Source organism: Sebastes umbrosus, chromosome 11 (genome assembly GCF_015220745.1).
Source record: "Sebastes umbrosus isolate fSebUmb1 chromosome 11, fSebUmb1.pri, whole genome shotgun sequence".
Taxonomy (NCBI): Eukaryota; Metazoa; Chordata; class Actinopteri; order Perciformes; family Sebastidae; genus Sebastes; species Sebastes umbrosus.
In genome coordinates, this window is record NC_051279.1 from 3,137,766 (window position 1) to 3,161,462 (window position 23,697).

The following is a 23,697-nucleotide window of genomic DNA, read 5'->3' on the forward strand; positions in this document are numbered from 1 at the left end:
TAGAGCAGCGGCCTCGTATACCCAGACCCTCCCCCCATCCATCACCATCCAACGCCATCCCCCCTCTCCCCTGACCCCCCCAAAATACTCCCATGTAGTTCAGTGTGAAAGAGTCACGTGGCTTTTGGCCCTGCAGCTCAAGTGCATTTGTTCTGTGCCGATTGTTTTAAAGGATTTTGCCTCCATCGACAGAAAAGTGGAGGGGATAACTTTTTGGAATTCAGCCTAGGGCTTCCTCTTTGACGTTTCGCTCACTCCTGGCTTGCACTCTCTCTCACTTTCCCTGAGGAAAGGCTGATACTTGAAGAGGGTTGATTTATCCTGAGGAATTCAGGTAAGATGATATTGTTAATTGCTGATGCCACTTAGATGGTAAGAATTGGGAGTCAATATAATAAAGTAGAAACATGGCACGCTAACTAAGGAGAGTATGTCTCACACAGGTGGGCCTAGAGGGCCTTCATCATGTGATAGTGACACGCTTTCAGGATTGTAGCTCAAATCATTTACATGCAATGTCCATATTTTAAATAAATATGTGTTGTTTTGTTCAAAATCTATATTATTTCATCATTACCCCATAGATTATTTTGACTTAATACATGTCTTAAGATCACATCTCTGTGGTTCCTTTTAACATGTCCAGATAAATCTAAAATGTTCAGACCCTCCTCCAAAGGTTGTAGATGGTGTATGTCGTCTCTGAGGGCAAAAAGTTTGACCTGGTTGTAACAGATGTTTGTCCTGCTGTGAAATGCTGACTAATTTTTCTAGTTCATATCAATTTGTTGTTGTCAAAAACAGATTATGGCTTATTACAGTCTGCACAGCTACACACATGTAGGGGAACCACAGTAACTTGATTATATCAGGTTATCATTGAGGAGTTGGACTAATTCACCAAAAAATAATCCCATTTGTTTGTGTTTATGCAACTGTCATTGTTCTCATTTTAAAACCTTGTTCGATATTCAATTCATTTGTATCTGCCATCACTGTCTTTCACAGCATTATGAGTCATGTGTGAGTTTACTGTGGTGTTCTTTGGCTATTTTCTGATTTGGGTTTAACTTAAATACTTGTGGCTTGTTTAACTGCAGTAGTGAGTATAAAAAAAACATATTCAAACAGAGAGAGAGAGAGCGAGAGAGCACATGTTGCTGTGAGCTGATCGTATTGTGGTTGGTTGGTATGATTACTCCGTCCAGGCCGGCAGCTCTCATGATCAGCTCTGTGCTTTGTTGTTACAGCAAACTGCATGGTCAAAGCAAACTGATATGCGTACATAGATAGCTCTAACATCCTGGTGCATCTTCGGTCAGCATCTCCCTTGAATGAGGAACTGCAAATGTTGCTGCTAGCAGACAAAAATAACTGATAACACATTTCTCTGTCATCTTTGAGGAAATGTAGTGGTATGAATTCAACACTGTTGCCAGGAGGTGACGCAACGGTTAGGGTAGATGGTGTGTGCCAGGAGGGATGGTGGTCTAAGCCCCGAGTCCTGCTGCATAAATCTAAACAGGAAAAGTAAATGCATGTCTTCCCTTCATTAGATACTTAAATCATGGGGCTCCAACCTGCAAAGATAAGCCCCCATTTTCACCGGTAGCGATGTTGGCTTGTATCACAGCAGACTGACTGCATTTGGCAGCTCCTAGATGTGTCTTTTCCTGCCTCTGCATACACTCCTTCAGGCCATTCCTTAATCCGATTCCTACTAAATAAACATTAAAACTAAAGATACACCCCCCCGTTCTATAAAATTACTAACTATCTTCTTTTCTTTTTGCACAGTGCATAAGCCGTAACCACTGTCATAGTGTCACTCATGATGCACAGCTTCATGGGAGGGGGCCTATTCTGTGCCATCGTGGGGAACATCCTGTTGGTGGTCTCCACAGCCACAGACTACTGGATGCAGTACCGTCTGTCTGGCAGCTTCGCCCATCAGGGCCTGTGGAGGTACTGCATGTCCGGCAAGTGTTACATGCAGACTGACAGCATTGGTAAGTTGGAAAATGTCTTCTTTTATATTCACCTGTGTCTCCCTGAGGCACATCAACTCTCACCAGAGTCTAGCTTTACCTATCTTACTTTTGAGGTACAATAACAAGAACTTCTTGAGGTGACGACAGCAACAGTGGTGGAAAAATACTTTCACTTAAAAAGACTAACTGTGCGTTCCAATACCAATACTACCCTACTATTTAGTAGCCTATGCCAGAAAAAGATTTACTATGTCCCAATACATACAATGTCAAATGCAATATGCCAAAAATACCAGGATGTCCTACTACATCCGTCACATTTTGCAGTATGCAAACCAGCATGCTTTTCAGCAGATATATGAGCAAGAGGGTCAACGTTCAGGGCGCAATGTTACGGCGAAGTAGTATCTCCCAATCGTACGCATACTGCATGCAACAGTAGCCTACGTACTACGTAAGGGCAGCTGCAGTTTGTACTTAAAGGAAAAAGAAAAAGGATACGGTTTGGAACGCCCCCCAATAGTCTACAGTCACGTTACCAGTTCAATCGTTAACAATGCTAACGTACTGATGCCAAGCAGGTACCTGTACAACCTTTACTATCAAAAGAGCCATTTTAGGGCAAAAAAAAAAGAAAAGAAAGAAAGAAAAAGCCACAAACATTTGATCATTGTGATGAAGGTAACAGTTTATAGTCTTAGTATAAAGTATATAAGTCTAAAGCAGTGAGGGCCAAAGAGACAATGTACTACAGAGTATCAGGGCCACATTGAAGGAAAAAACATCTGAGATTTTGAGAATAAAGTCATAATATTACAAGAAAAAGAAGTCGTAATATAAAGATAAGAAAGTCATAACTTTACGAGAAAAAAGTCGTAATATTACGAGAATAACGCCATAATATTATGAGAAAAAAAGTCGTAATATCAAGAGAATAAAGTCATAACTTTATGAGAAAAAACAAAATAAAACGGAAAATTATTACTTTATAATATTATGACTTTATTCTCATAATACTACTACTTTTTTCTTGTAAACCTATGACTTTATTCTCGTAATCTCAGATTTATTTTTTTTCCTCAATGTGGCCCTAATTCTCAGTCTTATCATCGTACCATAGACCTACAACAATGATAAATAAAAATGAAAATGTGAAGAAAAAACTGTTATTCATTTCCACTAATTAAAAAAAAAATCCACTGGGAGCCACTGGAGAGGAGCTAAAGAGCTGCATGTTGCTCCGGAGCCGCAGGTTGCTGACCCCTGAGCTAGATGAAAAATCAAGGATCACCAAAGTCATTTGGATATATTGTGTGGAAACTGTAAAAGTTTATGGAAAACCATCCTATAGTTGCAGAGATATTTTACTCTGGACCAAAATGGTGGACTGATCGACTGACAGACTGACATTGCCGTCCCTCGAAACACACACACGTGTGGCTAAAAATAAAAATACTGCAATATAAAAGTAGTACTCCAATAAAAGTGTCTTACTGAAGTAAAAGTAATAATACACTGTGTGATTCTTTATTCATTGTAAATATTTTAACATTTCAAAAACAACATTTGGCAGCTTGTCTATGTGGAAAGTTAGAGAGGATGAAATAAAAATGCATCAAAATCACACAAATAGTCAAAAACCAGACCTCAAAATTGTACTTTGTGAGTTCTTGAATAAAAACACTTCCCTGTGCAATTTGACCACTACATTTCACTTTATATGTGTACCTTCACCGTTTTATGATTCCCTGCCTTCAAACAGCATGACAGCGTTAATGATTGCTGCTGTGTGAGTCCAGCAGAGCAGTGGAACAATTTACTATTTCAAGGGCAAAAGTTATGTGGAATAAAGTGTCTGAGTTCACGTTTAGGGGGGTCAGTAGAAATATTTGGAAATTGATTCATCTCCAGTGCATTTTGGTATGAAACTGTGTTATTCATCTGCACATATCTTTATAGAATTCTCTCTCTCCCTTGTTTTACCCGTCCTCAGCCTACTGGAACGCCACTCGTGCTTTCATGATCCTCTCTGCCATGTCATGCTTTGCCGGCATCATCGCAGGAATCCTCTCCTTTGCCCACTTCTCGGCCTTTGAGAGGTTCAACCGCTCATTTGCTGCTGGGATCATGTTCTTTGTTTCAAGTGAGTCATGGACACAGTAACCAAATAATGTCCTAATAATTGTGTTTTCTACATCTGCCGTGAATGATGTTTATTATTTAGTCAATTTGCATGTCATGTAAATCTCAGACAAAGGCCTGCCATAGAAACTCTGTAGCAGATTCACCTGGGGACTTCCAACTGAGACGACCGTTACTATTACCAATATTAATTTGAATATGCTTCACTCTCTGCCCACCATGCCAGCTCTCTTTGTTCTGCTTGCAATGGCCATTTACACTGGAGTGACTGTGAACTTCCTGGGCAAGCGCTTTGGCGACTGGCGCTTCTCTTGGTCCTACATACTAGGCTGGGTGGCGCTGCTCATGACCTTCTTTGCAGGTTTGTTCAAATAAAAGATTTTGGTGTAATTACAACTTGCTGAAACACAAAATCAGTTTGAGTTCTTATATGAATATTACACAGTTCTGGCAAACTGAGGAAAACTGTTAATGTTCCAAAAATCTTACAACAACTCTGTCAAATCTTGAAAAGCAAATCCTAAAATCACCAATGCAATGCTGTCACATGAACACTTTAATTTTCTTGAAATTTTATTTACAGAAATTCCTTAGTTAGTACAGTCTCATCAGGTTTACACTCATGAAAATGCCAACTATATGTTTTCAATCTAACATTTATTTACACCAGAAAACTCAAAATATATGTCCTGCCATCAAAAAACAGTTTGTTATTGTGCCATTAACTCATAGAAATGGCCCTTGTGGTAATCAAACATCGTATATGACCTATGTTTTGTTTTGCAGGTATATTCTACATGTGTGCCTACAGAATGCATGAGTGCAGAAGAGTGGCTGGCCCACGTTAAACAGGAAATAACGTGTCAAGGGCGCAGAGGATGTCAATTCCCATTCAAAAATAGAGAATTTACTGTAAAATAATAAAATTTGGAATTTTGCATATGCAGCAAACATGTCTTGTGGTTTTGTCATAAAATAATCTACAATTGTTTGTTATGGAAAGCAGCTCTGTCCCTTTGAGCAGGATTACATCACCCTTAACAACAAAAGGTTTTGTTACTCAGTAACCAGCAAAACATAGATGTGAGGCACGGTTTTATAAATGACCTGAACTGTTGAAGCAATCTGTACAGCATTACACATTCTGATATAATGTCTAGAATATACAGTACAATAATAACATTGAAGCTGGATATGTATATACAGCCCGTTCTCATTCCCAGGGTGTGGAATTGTCATAGCTGTCGGCGTTCAATACCGCCGCACTAGGTACCCTTTCACAACCAGTATAGATGCGCCGGGCGTTCCATTAACTACGATGTAAACCAGCAACAGTAAGCACTCAGGGAAAGTAGTTTAAAGAGCGAAAAGACACGTGCGGAGGTTGGGAGGTGAAGCGGATGGGTCCAACAAACACAAGGCTTTCATCCAGGAGACCGCTGTTTGTGTCTCATGTGTCCTGTGTTCACAACATCAAGTCACATTTTCACTGTACAATGTAGTAATTTTAAACCCAATCATTGTTTTTTCCTAAACTTAACAAAGTGGTTTTGTTGCCTAAACCTAAGCAACTGTTTGAAAAAAGTGACGCTGAGGCGTCTGACAGAGCATCAGTATGTGATGAGTTGGGATGAGAACGTGCTGAAAAAAACACACATAGGGCAGGTGGGTAGGTCCATCAAACACAGGGCTTTCAGCCAGGAGACCGCTGTTTGTGTCCCGCGTGAAACCAACAACGTGTTGTTTGTCTCTCTGTTCACAACGTTAAGTTTCATTTTCACCTTACAAACGTAGTAACTTTAAACCAAACCACGATCATTTTTCCTAAGTGGTTTTGTTACCTAAACCTAAGCAAGTGTTTTTGTTTGCATTCACAATGTTAACCATGTATTTACTGCAACCGTTGTGGAGCGCCATAGGTTAGAAAGCGACACCAAGGGATCCTAACAAAGCGTCAGTATGTGTGATGTATGAGTTGGGATGAGAATGTGTTGGTATTTTACACTGAGCCAGAGCTTATAGGCTGCCTTTGTAATTTTGCAATAGTGAGTGCGTGCTTCCTGAAAATTGACTTTTTACTATTGCAGTGGAAAGCAGACGAGGAAAAGTAGAAGATGATGGGATCAATACAGGTGTTGAAGGTGCTAAGCAGCAAGGTGTAGTACCTCCATTTTGGGCTCACGCCCTGGAAGTAGCCCAGTAAATGAGAGAAGTTGTATGGCAGCACACAAATGAGAAACACAGCTAGCGTCCCCAAGGCCATGCCGATGGCCTTCTGCTTCTGCAGCCGGGAAATCCTGGGGCGGCTGTATAGGATCAAGATGCAGCGCATGTAGCAGTAAACGCAAATCAGAAGAGGTACCAGGCAGAGCACAAAGAAAAACTCCAAACGTACTGGGAGGAGGATCTCCAACTGCTTCTCTGTAAAGTCCTCATAACAGACGCTGGAGTTTTTAGTAGACAGGGATGGGTGGTGCTGGGTGATGAAAGTAATGCTGCAGTGTGCTGCAGAAATGAACCAAATAACAGCACTGATAACTATCGCGTACACAGGTTTGAGCAGCCGATGATAGGTGATGGGGAAAGCTATCCCAATGTAGCGAACCACGCTGACCGCCATCAGCAGCAGGGAGCTGGTGTAGATTGTGGAGAAGAACGTGAAGGCGGTGATGGAGCACAGGAAGCTGGGCAAATGCCACTCCATGCCTGACGCTGCCTCGTACATCTTGAGAGGGAGGACGATCAAAAAGAGCAGGTCAGAGACAGTCAGGTTGAGCAGCAGAATGTCTGTGGGAAGCGGCTTGGAGTGGATCTTAACGCTGAAGGCATAGAGAGCCAGGAGGTTGGCCGGCAGGCCGATGAGGAAGGAAATGATGTAAACTGAGAGAAGGACCTCACTCCACACGAATGCCTCCATCATTACCCTAAAACCAAAGGAAGTAAACAAACACCAATCAAAATGTATAAAGTAGCTGAGACAGGTGGTTAAAAATTACAGATTATTTTGATACCCGTGACAATGATAAACCAGTGAAGCCATGTGTGTGATTTAAGAAACATTCAGCTTGTTTCTGATACATAAGATTATGAGGGAATATAAAACTTGTTTAAACAACCACATAATATTAAAGGGTAACTTCGGTATTTTTCAACCTGGACCCTATTGTCCATGTTTTTGTGTCTAACTGACTAATAGGGACAACAATTTGTGGAATTGGTCCAGTATTGAGGGATAACAATGTAACCAGCAGCCACAAAACAAGCTGCAAGGGCAGGTGAGCAGCGTTAATGTACCGTTACGTCCACTAAAAGTGCTCGTTTTTGACACCGACAGGCTCGGATTGTTATTATCAGCATTATGAAAAAGACACTACATAGAAATATAACATCTTTCTTACCTTTCATTGATCCAGTCTGTTTTTTATTGTGTCCAAGTCCCGCTCAAGGAAATGTCTCGTTGTGAAATCTGAATATCCGTATACTCTGGCTCAAATAAATATGGGCGGTCATTGAATTCAAAGACCTCATCCACATTGTGGAAATTATCTAAATATTCAGCCATGGCATTGAAAATCGTTCAGATAACACTAAGCTACACTTTCTGTACTCCAACACGACAAACTCTGCCTAGCTGGCACTCACATTTCCACCATGAATGTATTCCACTATTCTACCGTTGTCTTCCAGCAACACGTCACCTCGCCAGATTTCAGAACAAGACTTCTCCTTGAGCGAGACTCTTTCCATAATGTCAGACAATAACATCAGAGCCAGTCATGACAGCACTTTTAGTGGACGTAAATGACAGTACCAGCTTGCCCCAATAGCACCATATTGCAGCCTGTGAGCTTCTGCCATCTACAGCGCTCTCCCTCAATACTGGACCAGTTTTCAGAAACTGTTGTCCCTATTAGTCAGTTAGGCACAAAAACATAGGAAAATAGAGTCCAGGTTGAAAAATACCAAAGTTACCCTATAACTGTCAGATAATACTGTAGGTAGTAGTATCAACTAAATTATTAATTATGGTGCATTATAGGTTCATTTATCAGGAATTGTTCAATGTATCTGGTCAAACACATTTGAAAGAAGTAAAATCAGCATCTGTAGGTTTCTCTCAGAATGCTTATAGATAATTTTATTACCTCATGTGTTTGCAGGCGACTTCTATGATAATATAATTCTCTATAATATGAGAATTAATAAAGTGAGTTAGGAAAATGGCTTGTCATGACTCCGATCACAGAAATATTCCAAAACAAACGAGCCACAGTCAGCCCTCAAGTTCAGATTCCAAACACCAGATGTGGAATTTCAAAAGCAAAAAATGATCTGCGGTGCAAGGTTTGATAAATAAACATCTTTACTTACCCAAGTAGAAGTTTTCAAAAATGTTAAGGCTTTAAAAAAACAAGCTCCGTGCTGTTTGCCTTGCTGTGCCTTTCGTCATAGACAACAGTTTATTACTTAAGAGTTCAAAGATGAGTTGATATAAAGAGTTATAAGCCGGAAACAGCGAGTCATATTCAACCCCAGTGTGACACACTGCTCTACTCATTCTACACTAAGCAAAGAGCAGGCGCCAATTGGTTAATATTAACTAAAATGCAAAACATGTTGACTTTCATATTGGGTATATTAATAAAGGACTTCCTCCCACTTGATCTCTGAAGGGATAAACCCTGGCATAACTAATTAGGTTTGGATCGCATCAAGCCATGAGCCTGCATTTATTCGAAGTTACGCCTACACCACAAGCTCGGAGAATAAGTCATCATTTCAGATAAACCAATTATTCTTCCACGCAGACATTCAATTTAAAACGTCTTTCTCTGAGTTCAAGTCCAGTGTGGCATCAGTACTAGAAAGCAATTTGAGACATTTGTGGTTCCAGCAACAGAACGCAGAATAGCTGCACATGTCGGTCTGTTTTCTTCTGTTGCTTGGGAACAGCTTGAATATTGATTTCCTTCCTGCCATCCTATCTACATTAACGTCAGTTATTACTGCAACAGGAAATAAACATGAACCCTTTTGTGTTTAAAACTGTAACAGACAATACTCTGTATGTAAGTTCTTTTGCAAGTCAATACGAATGATATGTTTAAATTAGGGCTGTCAAAGTTAACGCGATAATAACGAGTTAACGCAAATTTGTTTTAACGCCACTGATTTCTTTTACGCATTGACGCAACTTAAGGTTGTTGCTCACATTTAAAGCTAGAGTGAAGATACTGGCATCACGTGAAACTAAACCTGATGAATCCATTGGCACCAACCATGTCATACTAGCTTGTCGGGAAGGAGGCGAAATAACGCTCTAAACTTACGCTAAATTTTGGTGAGGAAAAACTGTCATGTCCATTTTCAAAGGGGTCCCTTGACCTCTGACCTCAAGATATGTGAATGAAAATGGGTTCTATGGGTACCCACGAGTCTCCCCTTTACAGACATGCCCACTTTATGATAATCACATGCAGTTTGGGGCAAGTCATAGTCAAGTCAGCACACTGACACACTGACAGCTGTTGTTGCCTGTTGGGCTGCAGTTTGCCATGTTATGATTTGAGCATATTGTTTTATGCGAAATGCAGTACCTGTGAGGGTTTCTGGACAATATCTGTCATTGTTTAGTGTTGTTAATTGTTTTCAATTAATAAATATATACATACATTTGCATAATGCAGCATATTTGTCCACTCCAATGTTGATAAGAGTGTTAAATACTTGACAAATCTTCCTTTAAGATACATTTTGAACAGATAAAAAAGTGTGCGATTCATTTTCGATTAATCACGGTTAACTATTGACAAACGCGATTAATCATGATTAGATGTTTTAATCGATCGACAGCCCTAGTTTAAATCTGAATCTATACAACTCAAGCATGACGAAACTGGATAAAAGGAAACTATGTAGTACATAAATGTGGCACCAATTCATTTGTTTTATGCAATGCACTTAAGTGGGGACTACTGTAGGGACCCTACCGTGTGAGAGCAGCAGCAGATACCCTCTGATCAGTCGTTTAGATAGACATCATCCATGTTGCAATCCACACGCTGTGAAACCAAAAGTATAGTTTCAATGTTTCTCAGTGCTTGAATAAAAGCAGAATAAAAGACTTGAAAAGACATTTTGAATGTGTGGAGAAAAGCAATGTTCTGTTATGAACCACTGCATAGCTTTTATCATCAGTCACATCTCACTGCACCTTTGCCTCTGGCTGTATTTCGCCTTCTCTTTGGGGGGCGTTACTCTGGTGCTGTTGCGCTCTGGTTGATCTGCTCATCTCTTCCAAAAAATCATTGTCATAAACACAGGAAGGACTGTCCTCCTCAGGGTTACTCTCGGATCTGCAGTGGCCTGATTGTGCATCCTCGTCTTGTGATCTAATAGCAAGGGGGGGTTAGGGAAATTGGCAGAGAACAAATTAGATGCTCTAAATATCTCCTTTAATTTAGGTATATTAGGATTAGGTGGCATCTAGTGGTGTCGTTGCAGATTGCAACCAACTGAGTACCCCTCCGCTCACTCCTCCCTTTCCAAGACTGCGGTAACGTGAGCAGCAGAGTGCAAAACCGTGAAAACGCTGTTCGCCATCCGTACCATAATACCGTTGGCCCATAGGTAACATAAAAATGTGAAAGGCTCTCTCTAGAGCCAGTGTTTGGTATGTCCGTTCTGGGCTACTGTAGAACATGGCAGAGCAACTTGGCGGACTTCGTGAAGATGACCCGCTCCCGATGTAGATATGAAGAACTCGTTCTAAGCTAACAGACACACAATTCTTATTTTCAGGTGATTATACACATAGTTATGAATATTATTTTCCATTTCTGCTAATACAACTCTCGAAATGTTACACATGGTTCCTTTAATCTTCTGCACATCAATACATGGCCCATGTTGACAAAAACCTTTAACTTTTGTATGTTTGAGGTCTTAGAGGAGAGACAAAAATAAAATAGGCTATACTCACATGTCATAAATAACTGACTTTTTTCCTCACTACATACTCAATATCATATCAATACCTAAAGACAAATATTTGTGTTGTTATTGAGAAAAGAGTAATTTTATTTACCTTTGAAAGCTGCTGTATGTTTGTTCTTGCCGGACATTGTCCGATAAACCGTGTGTCCTTAAAAAGAAGATGCGAAAATGTGATTTGAATTCAGCAAATTTGAAATAAATCATTGTCGAGTATAAACACTAAATTCCAGTTTCACACCTTAAAAGGACACCAGTGTTGCACACGGAGCCTGGTGGTTGTCTGTGGGTAATATAATAACAGTAAAAATATTATACATCATAGCAGTACAGTCATTACAGTATTCATACATGTATGACAAAGAGTGAAATCTACCAACCTGTTTCTAGAATATTTTCTGTAAATCAACATCGCACATCCAAAGGACAAACCAATTCCTAGGAGTATTAAAGGTGACAACCACATATACAAAGAGGCTGTAAAAGGAAAATAACTTAATTAGTAAATATGATACACACACAAAAATAACTCTTGGTCTGCTTTTGGGTGTAGTTTGTGCAAATGATAATGTAACTTACATGTTTTTGAGAAATCTACAGACAGCTGTTTGATGACGCTGCCCAGTGAGTTTGTGGCTGTGCAAGATAAGTTAGATTGGTTTTGAGCTGGGCCACTTATTTCCCCGGAGACTACATTTTTGTTATTCGTGGAAAGAATGCTGAAGGAGGATGGAAGAGTATCCTTTCCATCAATGGCCCAGTTAATAGAGGCACTAGGGGACGCCTCCGCCTGGCAGACACACTGCACAACTTCCCCTGTCAGGTGGCACGAGGACTCTGGTAGGATTACTGGAGCATCTGGAAAGATGGAACGAAAATGGTATTTAACAAGTAATCAAACCTCTCTGACATCTTGGATTTATTGTAGTGGTGGAACGTAAGTACTGTACTTAAGTACAATTTTGAGTTTTTTGTATTTTACTTGAGTATTTCCATTTTATGCTATTTTTAAATTTCCACTCCACTACATTTCAGAGGCAAATGTTGTACTTTTTACTCCACTACATGTATCTGACATCTTCAGTTACTTTGCAGATTCAGTTTATGAATACAAAACATAAATCAACGATTAAATGATGATGTATTATTATAGATGAAGCTACCCAGCAGTAGTTAAAATGAGCTCCAGCTTTACCAGCTGCAACAATAGAGTGATGAACACATTAATGCATCGCTAATTATAATCCAATAATATAAAATACATCATACTGAAAATGGGCCATTCTGCATAATGAGTACTTATACTTTTGATACTTTAAGTGGTAAATGGCCATGGATGCACTGGGCCTGACTTGTCCCGGCATTACCGAGTTTAGAGGTCCGAGTTTAAAATTAGAGTACGGTTTTCATCATTATATCGTATGTATGTATGCACCACGCAACGCATCACGCAACGCACCGCACCACGCAACGCATCACGCACCGCATCGCACCACGCAACGCATCACGCAACGCACCGCACCACGCAACGCATCACGCAACGCACCGCACCACGCAACGCATCACGCAACGCACCGCATCACGCAACGCACCACGCAACGCATCACGCACCGCATCGCACCACGCAACGCATCACGCAACGCATCACGCAACGCACCGCATCACGCACCGCACCGCACCGCACCGCAGCGCAGCGCAGCGCACCGCACTCCTCTCTCTTTCTCTCTCTCTCCTCCTCTTCCTCCTGCTCTGTACCTGTAGACCGTCAGCGCGCCGCGCACCCCCGCACCTCCCTGCTTGATGGTGTGATCCTTGTCTGTCATCACCTGATTGGTCTCACGGACGTCATTAACACAACACTCAGTCACAGTCAGTGCATGGAGTGCACGTGGTGCGGAGAAGATCATCCTGTCATACTGCCTTGAATTAATTAAATAAAACAAATTAAAAAACCGGCTCTGGGACGGGAGCCGGCTCTTATCGTTCACTTAAAAGAGCCAGCTCAATGAACCGGATCGTTCGCGACCAACACATCACTATTTTCCCTGGGGGGTTTTAACACCAACACTCCAGACCAAGTTATTTTAATGGTCAGTAAAGCTTGTTTTTTTTTAACCACTGGGCATTGCTTTGTTTCACAAAGTCCTGTGTATTGTATTGTGTTATGTTTTGCCAACATTGGAAATGCCCATGGTTGGGTAGCTACACATGCATGAGATGTCTTTCTGTCTGGTGTGTGTTGGTGCTTGATGTATGTTGTATTTTGGTTTCAGTGCTCTAGCTACAGAGTTATTCCTGCTCCCAAATGTTGTTGCTTATGCTACACAATATCACCGCAATGTCCATTTACAATCCGTCCTGGAGATTTCAATGCAGTCACATCATCTTTTTAGCAGATGGAGTTGCACAGTTGTTTTCTTTTCTATTATTTTGGCTCCATGTTGGCATTAAAATCAGCAGAGTCAATCTCTGCTATATACTGTATGTTAAATAGGTGTCTTGTGTGGTTCTGGTACAGTAATCAACCAAATAAGTGCTGGAATATGAGAGAGAATAGATGAAAATCTCTTGTTGGTCTCTTTCATAACCAAACTGTGTGAACTGTTGTACCTCTTAACCTTAACTTACACCTCTTTTGTTTACGCCTTAGTAGTATTAAACATGTTAAAATAATCTTATTTCACCCTGCTGACAGTATCTCATACATATGTACAGTATATGTAACTCTTAACTGAAGCTGTATGATGTTTTATAGTGAAATATTCAAATTTGTTATCCATCATTATGCATTTCCCAAACTTCAGCTTGACATATGTGGTATCTTTGGAGACATCCACAATAATATAAAATAATGTTGTGTGGGTTTGAACAATGTTTGGCTGCAGAGCATGCTTTTGTTAATGAGTGACCCACATGCAGGCTGCTGCCTGTTAAGTGTTAATTTCTCTGGTGGTGTTGTTCAGTAGCCTGCAGAGCAACTCATTGGTGTTTAATGTTTAGCACAGCCTAAGAAAGTAAGATTATATCATTAAATTCTGATGCAATAGAGGAAATAGAATGTAATATTTCTTTACATTGAACATCCAGATCCAACCAGTTGGACTTCCCCGTGCCAATGTCATTGTATGCGATGCAGGAGAGAGAAGTATCTCGCTTGATGTTGTCGAAGAGCCTTTTCCTCTCAGTTGAAGTTATTTCGTTGTTCTGACCCATCCGTCTCTCCAGCCATATGTAGGTGTGTGGTTGTGGGTTACAGTTAGCTGCACACTCCATGGTGACGCTGCCACCCTCCACTATCGGTTCCTTTTCCAGTATCAGGGTCACAGTCACAGGTTCATCTGTGGGTATAGGAAATCATAATGTACGATAAAATAGTAAGACCTGGCAAGGAAATGTACTTCTGTCATTTACTGTATACTTTGAACTGGTGAACTGTATCACTTACATAAAACGTTGAGTGTAATTTGTCGACTCCTTGTGGTGAAGGTTCTGAACTTTGCAGAGCACGACATTTCGCTTTTATGCATTTCATATGTTGCCAGTCCTTTAAGTGTCTTTGTGTACGACCATTGACCCTGTACGTGCTCATTGAAAGTCATCGAAGTGAAGTTTTTTAGAAATGGACTTATGTTCCAATGAAGGGATGGAGGTGAGAAAGGGCAGGAGTACAAGTTAACGCTGCAGTAAGCCTGGAAAATCTCCCCATCCACTATTTGCTTCTGAATGGAGATTAAGGGAGCTTTTCTCTCTGGAAGTCAAAACAAAGTGATATTGGAAAAGTCAGGAAAATATAAAAAAAAATATATATATAAAAAAATAACATTATTTCCAGATTAACAACTGTGTGAATGAAATGTATTATTACAGACATGGCGTATGTGAATTTGATTTAAGGGTGGTGAGGTTTTCCCTTTGCTTTACATGGACCACAGGTTGGGTATGGTGAAGGTAAAGTGTGTGGTGTTTAGGATCAGTAACTGTGTAGCTTTCAGCGTAGTCAACAACTTAATAATGTGGATATGTGAGTTCAAGGATAGAGGAAAACTGCAATATGTTAAACTGTCTTGTTAGCATGCTTTAGCTGCGTGTGGCGCAGTGAAGTGAGGTGCAGTGGTGTTTCCTGGGCGCTTTAAGAAATTGTTATGAGGGCTGAATGATTTTGAAAAAATATCTAGGCCCGATTGCAATTATTTTAACTGATATTGCAATTGCGATATGATTTGTGATATTATAGAAAATTATAATTTTGACATAATTATTTTCATTTTCCTTGAAAAACATATTACAATGATTATGGTGTGATTTTTGCAGGGATTTGTACCAAACAAAGATCTTTTCTTTAGTCTGTAGAATATGATGTATAAGTCAGGACATCTCTGCAGAACAACAATATTTGATTTTAAATGGTATTTTGACACACATTTCAGCTTTAACAAATATTGCGCCCCCTGCAATTTGGAAATTGCAGTAGGCCATATTGCGATTTTGATAAAGTTTTGATTAATTGTGCAGCCTAATTCTGTTACTCTTGCATGGTAGAGTATATTTTTATTATGAATGTAACCTGCAAACTTTTGCTTTCAAACTTTGATTTTCTAAATTAAATTAAAGTTTACAAATACTTACCAACAAAGATAGTTACAGTTTGAAGATGGAATTTCTGAGTTGTTTTGGAGTCTGGGTCGATCCAAACATAAACTTTGAGGTTGTTGTCTGCCTTCTTCACATTATCAATCATCAGGGTGCAGTTGCCCTTTGCAGCTTCACCCAGTACTGAGGTGCGTCCTCTGAACTGGTGTTCCACTGTATTTGGGCGGTTCCTGTCATACACCACGGGATAATAGGTGATATGGTACTGGTACCAGATGACCCGAGAATGAGGTTGTGTCTGACATGGCACCACAACGCAGCTCTCCTCCACTGCGGTAACTGTTGTGGGTACAGCGATGCTCCAGCATCTCACCTGCTGAAGCATTGAAATGACTTTGTGGGGTGTGAGGAGGAGGAGGAGGAGGAGAAGAGAGAGAGATTTGGTTGTTCAATTTCGTGATGCTACTTTTGGTGATGAATGAGAAAATAAAATATGTGACGCAAAGGACATGCACAGAGAGATGTGACTGTGAGATCCGATTAACCACAAAGCTGAGTTTGCTGCAGTATTTAGAGCCACTTACCACACCAGAGTGACGTGAAAAAAAGCAATGACTTCTCAGAAACAATATATTATTAGGACCATATATCACACTTTTTTTTGTATGCAGATCCGCTACATTGCAAATATAGTGTTAATACAAAATGTGTGGCAATACTTTTAACAATATCAGAAAAACTGTAATTACCGTTTTATTAATTACTATATTATCAAGCAATGTATGTTTCCATTGTTACACAATTATGACTTTTTGTTATAGGTAGTGAAAAGCTCCACCTATTATTTATCTACTACACAGTGTTCTAACAATAATCGTAGTAATGAAGGGCGTCAGTAATTGCTATATTCATTTATTTGTATTTGAAAACTATGCAGGTTTGAGGTTGCTTTTTTACTTTTTTAGGCCAAACTCTCAGACATTAGGTATAGTCCTTTTTAAGATGTGACTAATATGAAGAAATATTAGCTTATTGTGTTATCTTTTTTATGTTTAAATGTTACTAAGAAACAAAAACAGAAAACAAACACATAAAGCTCAATATTACCCGTAAACAAGTTTAGCAGATGAGCAGTCTCCATGAAGAGTAGTAGTCGCAGTACACCATTCAGTAAGTCACCTTTTGACCTCTCAATTTCTGAAACACAGCCGCTGTAACAATGTTACTACAATTAGATTATGATCATTTTGTGATGTATAATTACGATGCTCTTTTACACTGTGACACAGGAAACTGTTGAAAATACTGAGCAGATGTTTAATGGTAAATAACAGTCATATATTATTAAGTCATTATGTCACTGCAACGCATCTAGAGGAGTCATTTTTTGACACTTAAAAACCTCAAGCACCAAAAGGTTTGATTCATTTTCAGTGAATCACAACCACAGACTATTGTTCTGTAACAGTAAATCACAAAGAGGACGAAGTACTATGACAGTAGTTTTGAGAATTTGAAAAATTGTTTCTGGTTTCATAGTTTTCTTTGAGGGATATTGACAAGAGGGCTTACCTTGCCAGATGAGCTGCTGCATGAATGTATCTGCAATGATGTGTGTGCTCAAGCCCACCTTTTCAACACCACCTAATCCCCTCTACACCTCCCTCTGTTCTATTCAGTCTCAAACAGGAAACTTGCTGAGGTCGTTTAAAGCAGTCGGCCTGAACGGTGAGAAAGCCTGAAAAAGAGGCTCTCTTGACTGTTTTCTAAAATCTGGTATACCAAATACTTGTTGCACAGTACATGTTTAAAACACCGTGGTTAGGGTAAAATGCATTTAAAGATTAAAATTGAATACAAAATGTGAGATTGATGGAAACGTTCAGATACTGGTTTGGAAGAATACACACATGCAACTCTAGACATAAAGAAGAATGTAGAAATATGTTATTGCTTTCTCTTTGTGTTTATATATTTACAGCCAGTTCAGTTTGAACAAAAAAAATAATATTCAAAATAGTACAATAGGCTAAACAAAATATGCCACACTGTCAAATAAATGTTAAACAGCAGGGCCTCTCCTTCATTTTACACATAGCATCATCATTATATGAGTAGAAACTAAATGTGAATATACAGTATTTTATATTATTATTAGGGCTGTCAATCAATTAAAATATTTAATCGCAATTAGCATGATTGTTCATAGTTAATCACGATAAAAGTATTTTATTCTCTTATCAACATGGGAGTGGGGGAATATGTTTGCTTTATGCAAATGTATGTATATATTTGTTATTGGAAATCAATGAACAACACAAAACGATGACAGATATTGTCCAGAAACCCTCACAGGTTCTGCATTTATCATAAAACAATATGCTCAAATCATAACATGACAAACTGCAGCCCAACAGGCAACAACAGCTGTCAGTGTGTCAGTGTGCTGACTTGACTATGACTTGCCCCAAACTGCATGTGATTATCATAAAGTGGGCATGTCTGTAAAGGGGAGACTCGTGGGTACCCATAGAACCCATTTACATTCACATATCTTGAGGTCAGAGGTCAAGGGTCCCCTTTAAAAATGGTCATGCCAGTTTTTCCTCGTCAAAATTTTGCACAAGTTTGGAGCGTTATTTATCCTCCTTTGTGACAAGCTAGAATGACATGGTTGGTACCGATGGATTCCTTAGGTTTTCTAGTTTGGCTTTAAAACTGAGCCTGTTCCATCCTAAAATTCGCAAGTTGTGTTAATTTGTTAAAGAAATTAGTGGCGTTAAAATGAATTTGTGTTAACGCGTATTATTATCTTTGACAGCCCTAATTATTATACATTAACACAATAGAAATTGTGAAAAATTGTCATCATTATTATCATTATTATGAACTTAAAATGTGATAAAAAATATTGTTAGTTCAGTGGCACATAAATCTGTCAAGATCTTAAAAACCTCATGAACTTAAATAGGAACATAATTAATCCGTGAAACAAAATTTCTGTCATAGCTGACAAAACAAGAAAGATAAGATCAGATATTCCTTTATTAGTCCTGCAGTGGGGACATTCGAAGTGTACAGCAGCAAAGAGGATAGTGCAAAAAACAAGATGCATCGGCTAACACAGTAAAAAAAGAGCTAAACAAAGTGTAACAAAATATGAACCATTTAAATAGAAGGAAGTATAAAAGCAGTATATACAGTATTGACAATAAACAGACTATTAACAAAATTGCACAAGTGGAAAATGATATTACACAGTATGAATTACACCTGAGTAGTAATAATGATAATGATATTGCACAGTCATTATATAGTATAGTATATATATATATATATAATATAATATAATATAACACATTATATTATATAATATACTATAAAGCATAGATAATATAATATAAAGCATACATACAATATATATAATAGAAAGCATATATACAAGAGAGTAAGACAGTCTGAAAATTATCTTTCAAAACTTAGCACAGCAATATAGAGCTGTGCTTTATTTATGCATAGAACTCTTGTCTTTAAATTTAACCTGGGCGTATTCACTTTCCACTTCCTTCTCCACATTTCCAGGCTTCACTGTGTCGTATAGAATTCCCATCTCTGATGCGTTCACAAAGCTTCTGCTTGTGCCTCCCACCATGCACCTCTCCTCCTCCAGATGGGATCTAACAGGCTGATACATGTCCACACAGTCTTCTCCCGTCTTCTTCTTGCTCTTGGTCTTCCAATTCACAGAAGAGTAGATCACATCATTTTCTTCCTTTTTCTTCTCTGAGCTTTTACTGGCTCCTTCTGCATTGTTTGGTCCAGAGCTTGGCAAGTTGGCGCTGTCTGGCTCAGAGACAGTTGCAGGCTGGGCGACATCTGTCTGTCTCAGTGCGTTGGTGTTGACATAAATGTCCTCTTCTGCTGTGTTTGGTACCTGTACAGTTAAAGAGAAAACATCAGTTGCACAGATACTCTGCTAATCCGGTTTAATTAAGTAGAAAACTGCCTGGCTCTAAGTCAAAGTACCTCATTTCCCTCTCCACTTGTTAGAGGTTGGCTCATAGTAACTGCGCTGGTGTCATCTGTGCACTGACTCTTCGGAAGGTTACGCTGAGTCTTCTGAGCCCTGGAAAATACAGCAGAACATTTAACTTACAATTGTATATTTGAGTCATCTTTTTTTCTCATTTATTAATCAACAGGATGAAACTGTTGATCACAGAGAAAGTTAAAAACTTGGAGCAGAAAATGAAACTAATCTCAAGGGAATGAATTTAAACTTGTCTGGCAATCAGCATTTTAATGGCATGAGTTTTTGAAGTGAAATAAATAAACTGACAGAGCTTTCAAGAGTCATATGTGTTCAAGTTGCATGTGGATTAGAACAAATTATTAGAAAATCCCACAAATCATGTAATATGTCAGCAGAGAATAGTCTTGAAAATCAAAACAACATATGGCAAACACAGACAAACTGCCTCTGCAAGGAGGAGCTACAGGGATATGATTGTCTGTTATATAAGTGCTAATTGACATGAAACCTATTATAGCATTACCCACCAGTGTTGGCAGTGGATTTACCTAATAGTCTACAAAGGCAAACTTCATTTTACACCTCTTCCTAACTGGAAGCAATGTGAACATCAGATTGTTTCAGTTTTTCCCAATGAAGATGTCCTCATCTGCTCCGTGCATCAGCGAACAGGCAAAGCAACATGTTGCTTGCCCTCGCTCTATTTATGGGAAGTTTTGCACACCCCCATCCTATTTTCACAGGTCAGAATCGCCGCTGACATTTAATCAATGTCATTCTCTCTTTGTAAAAGTGAATGACATCACTCTATTCGCCAGAGTTCACTCGGCGCTGCATGTTAGGAAGAGGTGTTATAATCTCTGCATTATTTTGTAGAAGACCCAAACAAACGCTGCAAACTGTCAGTATTTATCACAGAGTTAAGAAAAAAAGAGTCAGTAAAAGAGTCAGTAAAAGTTAGCAGAACAATAACTATTATGTGTTACATTTTGGTGTCTCAAGCTGTTAGCCTACCTGTTCACAAACAGCAGAGCACATACTAGTACTAGTAGAGTGACAACTGTGGTGATGAAAACTGGCAACGTCACTCTGTCTGAAACGTACAAGAGACAATGGAAGATTAGGATAAAGAAGTAATTCAGACAAGAGATAGTTCTTCTGGTAAAACTTTGGACATACTGTATAATACTGTAAAACTCAGCTTGGTGAGGTGTTACTTCAGGTCACATTAAACACATTAAAAAAGTAAGTGCTTACTCCTTTATACCTCTTTTATCAAGAAAGAAATATCTATGAGCAAGTAGTGTGTGTATATATATATATATTAGGGTTGCCAATCGATTAAAATAAGTAAGTACTTATTCATAGATACTTCTTTCTTGATAAAAGAAAGAGGTATAAATGAGTTAGTAGTCTATATATGTATATATATAAGTATTAAAGAAAAGGAAAAAAAAACACGTCAGTAAATTAATTTACATAGTAGTCAATAGTATCTCTAATTAAATATGGTTTGAGTCATTTTAAAGGTGCTAAATGAGATTAGGAGCATTTCTATTGGGGGCGGTGACTGACCTTGTGGCTCGGAGTTAATGATGCTAAATAATTTAAAAAAAAATAATCCATTCACCTATGTACTGTATCGCAATTTTTTTACTTTTTTTTTTTTACGATTTTGAAATAGATTTTTTTAATGCCAGAATCGATATATTTGCTTCATTTGAGTCTATACGGAGGTAGAAGGAAGTTGCCGCTTTTATTGTTGTAGTTTGAGTAACGTGATGTCATATCAGTTCCGTATCCATCATAACCATTCCGTATCCGTCATATCCGTTCCGTATCCGTCAACCAACACAAACCGCAGCTGGCCGCAACCAAGGCCTATGGAAAGGAGGCTGTGTCACGCGTCATCAACGCGTCATAACTTTGGGGGTATAACACATGTGCAGTAAAATCTGGCCTGCACTCGCCAAAATTGAGCCAATCGCAATGCACGACTGCAGCTTCAGTTACACTGCGCATGTGTTATACCCCAAGACCCAAGTCCGCCCGTGACCCAGCCTTCTTTCCATAAGCCTTGGCCGCAAAGAGGAAGTACAAAACAGTGAAGGGTCCACATGGATACCACTTGCACCCACACATTTTCAATCCAAATTGAAAAATCCAAAGTGGTTAACACTACACATCCAGTAAAGGATGGAAACACTTTGGGTTTCACACATTGCAGGAAAAGCAGAGCTAGACATCATGGCTAAAGCTGCATGCTAAAGTGACTTCATTCTCTGCTCAGGTAGACATTACTCCTCTATATCTTTAAATAACAAATAATTGTTTGCTGCTATATTAATGCTCTGGATATCAAATAGAGAACCTTAAAAGTGATGTTAAACATACTAGATAGCTTGAAACAGGGCGTTTTAACACCTCCAAGAGTCACACCAGATATTTTGACACACTCTTACACAGACATACACACAGTGACACCCAAATTAAAAATGTGTGAAATTTGTCAAATATCAACATTGCTTTCAAAAATGCAGTCTTTTCTAGTAAGGCTCTCTAATTCTCTCTTTGTGTTCCCGGCCCGTTTATAGTGCCAGTATTTTGTGTGAGCGAGCGTCCCGCTCCTTGAAAAACCTTGCTACTAATTTAAGAAGGTGACATGATGGTAAAGTTGCAGAATATAGAGAAGTAACACTATATTTGCGCTTCTACCAAGACACCCTGGCTCCTAATTGAAGCCTTAAACGTTTTATTTACACTGGTATAGCAGTGTTGAAAATATAAAAGTTTGATGGATGATACTAATCTTGGGGCCGAGGTACAGTAGACTGTATTTCATTATTATTACTACGATTATTACTGTGGCTGTAAAAATAGTTTTGAGAGGCATTTCTGATTCAGTGTTTGAAACAAAAAATGGGGCAGCATATACTCACTATGTTAAATGATAATAGGAATAAATTCAACAGTGAAAATATTTAGAGTCTTTAAAGTTCATCAGAATTTCTATAAATCCTGACGGCTTCCAGCTAACCAATAACATTTACAATCAGTACACAAAATACAGACCGTGACTGTGTGCAGATGTTTGAGGCTCAAGACTGTTGACACAAAACCGTTGACTGGCAGATCCCAGAGAGTTGGAGCTGCGGCAGAGCAAGGTGGAAAGATCCGTCTCCTGTGGTTGATTCACAGTGATGATGCTCCTCAGACCCGTGTCATTCAGAGACTCATTGCTTATTAAAAGCTTGCCAGTGTGATTGACAGGTAACCCATCCAAATACCACTCTAAAGTGGGAGAGGGATTTCCCACGGTCCTGCAGGAACAGCTGAGCTGGGCTGCAGTTTTGGTGCAGTCAGATGAGGGCAGGATCTGTGGAGCAACTGTTATGCATGTAGAGAAAACACACAAGTTTGGAGTCAAGTAAAGTCACGTTTACTCAAGTTAGCAAAAATGAATGACAAGATGTACTGATATGACATAATAGGTGAAAACTATCATACTGATTATTTTCTATACGTTGGGGGGCTTTATTGTGAATAAATGAATTGTTTGTAGCCATTTTAACCCAGGGTTAGGTTAGTTTGAACTGTGAGTTAAGTTTCATATAATGTGTTATTTAAATAAAATATGTTTCTTGATGGAAGAGATTGATCAATAAAATGTGTAAATTAAAGTAATAAATAGGCTAAGCAGATCACATTAACAGCTTTATGAAAAACAAGATAAAACATTAGATGAACTTTTGAATCAATTTCAATCAGTTTACTGAAATATGACTTTACGCAAAGTAACATTTTTGAAATGTAATACTTACATTGAACATCTATTTGAGTGAGGTCGGATCGTCCAGCTCCAATGTCATTTTCAGTCTGGCAGAAAAATGGACCGTTGTCTTTGGATGCTTTAATGGTCAGAACATGTCCGGTCCCAATAACAGTCTC

General features: G+C 39.0%; 4 protein-coding genes and 1 long non-coding RNA gene across 16 annotated transcripts in view; 2 read left to right on the forward strand and 3 right to left on the reverse strand.

The window, feature by feature from the left end:
* The first annotated feature begins 124 nt into the window (after window positions 1-124).
* On the forward strand, window positions 125-5,084 carry lim2.5 (lens intrinsic membrane protein 2.5). The gene is made up of 5 exons (XM_037783960.1): window positions 125-334; window positions 1,798-2,009; window positions 3,985-4,134; window positions 4,360-4,494; window positions 4,920-5,084. Exons 2-5 carry the CDS (start codon window positions 1,832-1,834, stop codon window positions 4,979-4,981), a joined length of 525 nt encoding a protein of 174 aa, XP_037639888.1. The 5' UTR covers window positions 125-334; window positions 1,798-1,831; the 3' UTR covers window positions 4,982-5,084.
* An 823-nt stretch (window positions 5,085-5,907) lies between these two features.
* On the reverse strand, window positions 5,908-9,418 carry LOC119497783 (free fatty acid receptor 2-like). Its single transcript, XM_037786194.1, has 2 exons — window positions 8,505-9,418; window positions 5,908-7,057 (listed from the first exon to the last, which is right to left on the reverse strand). Exon 2 carries the CDS (start codon window positions 7,051-7,053, stop codon window positions 6,133-6,135), a length of 921 nt encoding a protein of 306 aa, XP_037642122.1. The 5' UTR covers window positions 7,054-7,057; window positions 8,505-9,418; the 3' UTR covers window positions 5,908-6,132.
* A 704-nt stretch (window positions 9,419-10,122) lies between these two features.
* On the reverse strand, window positions 10,123-15,429 carry LOC119497786 (myelin-associated glycoprotein-like). The gene is made up of 7 exons (XM_037786201.1): window positions 14,201-15,429; window positions 11,706-11,984; window positions 11,507-11,603; window positions 11,368-11,409; window positions 11,221-11,277; window positions 10,348-10,525; window positions 10,123-10,195 (listed from the first exon to the last, which is right to left on the reverse strand). Exons 1-7 carry the CDS (start codon window positions 14,397-14,399, stop codon window positions 10,154-10,156), a joined length of 894 nt encoding a protein of 297 aa, XP_037642129.1. The 5' UTR covers window positions 14,400-15,429; the 3' UTR covers window positions 10,123-10,153.
* Window positions 11,981-23,697, forward strand: part of LOC119497792 — a 68,011-nt gene continuing 56,294 nt past the window's right edge. For 5 of the 6 annotated variants that reach the window (XR_005208984.1, XR_005208988.1, XR_005208986.1 and 2 more), the window contains exon 1: window positions 13,166-13,216. This is a non-coding gene — a long non-coding RNA (uncharacterized LOC119497792). Of the gene's footprint in view, window positions 12,064-13,165; window positions 13,217-23,697 lie in introns of those variants that run through there. The other variant, XR_005208985.1, reaches the window with a different exon arrangement.
* The window catches only part of LOC119497755 (myelin-associated glycoprotein-like), a 51,527-nt gene continuing 46,882 nt past the window's right edge, over window positions 19,053-23,697 (reverse strand). For all 7 annotated transcript variants that reach the window (XM_037786136.1, XM_037786135.1, XM_037786132.1 and 4 more), the window contains 4 exons: window positions 22,822-23,136; window positions 20,764-20,842; window positions 19,743-19,842; window positions 19,053-19,650 (listed from right to left, as the gene is read on the reverse strand). In XM_037786136.1, coding sequence (XP_037642064.1) covers window positions 19,222-19,650; window positions 19,743-19,842; window positions 20,764-20,842; window positions 22,822-23,136 — 923 coding nt within the window. In that variant the 3' untranslated portion in view covers window positions 19,053-19,221. The remainder of the gene's footprint in view (window positions 19,651-19,742; window positions 19,843-20,763; window positions 20,843-22,821; window positions 23,137-23,697) is intronic.

Excerpts from the sequence above, each read along its gene's own strand:
- lim2.5 (XM_037783960.1), top strand. The coding sequence starts at position 1,832 with ATGATGCACAGCTTCATGGGAGGGGGCCTATTCTGTGCCATCGTGGGG. Across the intron at positions 2,010-3,984 it reads CATGCAGACTGACAGCATTG|CCTACTGGAACGCCACTCGT; the intron begins GTAAGTTGGAAA and ends ACCCGTCCTCAG. Across the intron at positions 4,495-4,919 it reads GCTCATGACCTTCTTTGCAG|GTATATTCTACATGTGTGCC; the intron begins GTTTGTTCAAAT and ends TTTGTTTTGCAG.
- LOC119497786 (XM_037786201.1), bottom strand. The coding sequence starts at position 14,399 with ATGGAGTGTGCAGCTAACTGTAACCCACAACCACACACCTACATATGG. Across the intron at positions 11,278-11,367 it reads AACACTGGTGTCCTTTTAAG|GACACACGGTTTATCGGACA; the intron begins GTGTGAAACTGG and ends CTTCTTTTTAAG. Across the intron at positions 10,196-10,347 it reads AAATACAGCCAGAGGCAAAG|CGTGTGGATTGCAACATGGA; the intron begins GTGCAGTGAGAT and ends TTGGTTTCACAG.
- LOC119497783 (XM_037786194.1), bottom strand. The coding sequence starts at position 7,053 with ATGATGGAGGCATTCGTGTGGAGTGAGGTCCTTCTCTCAGTTTACATC.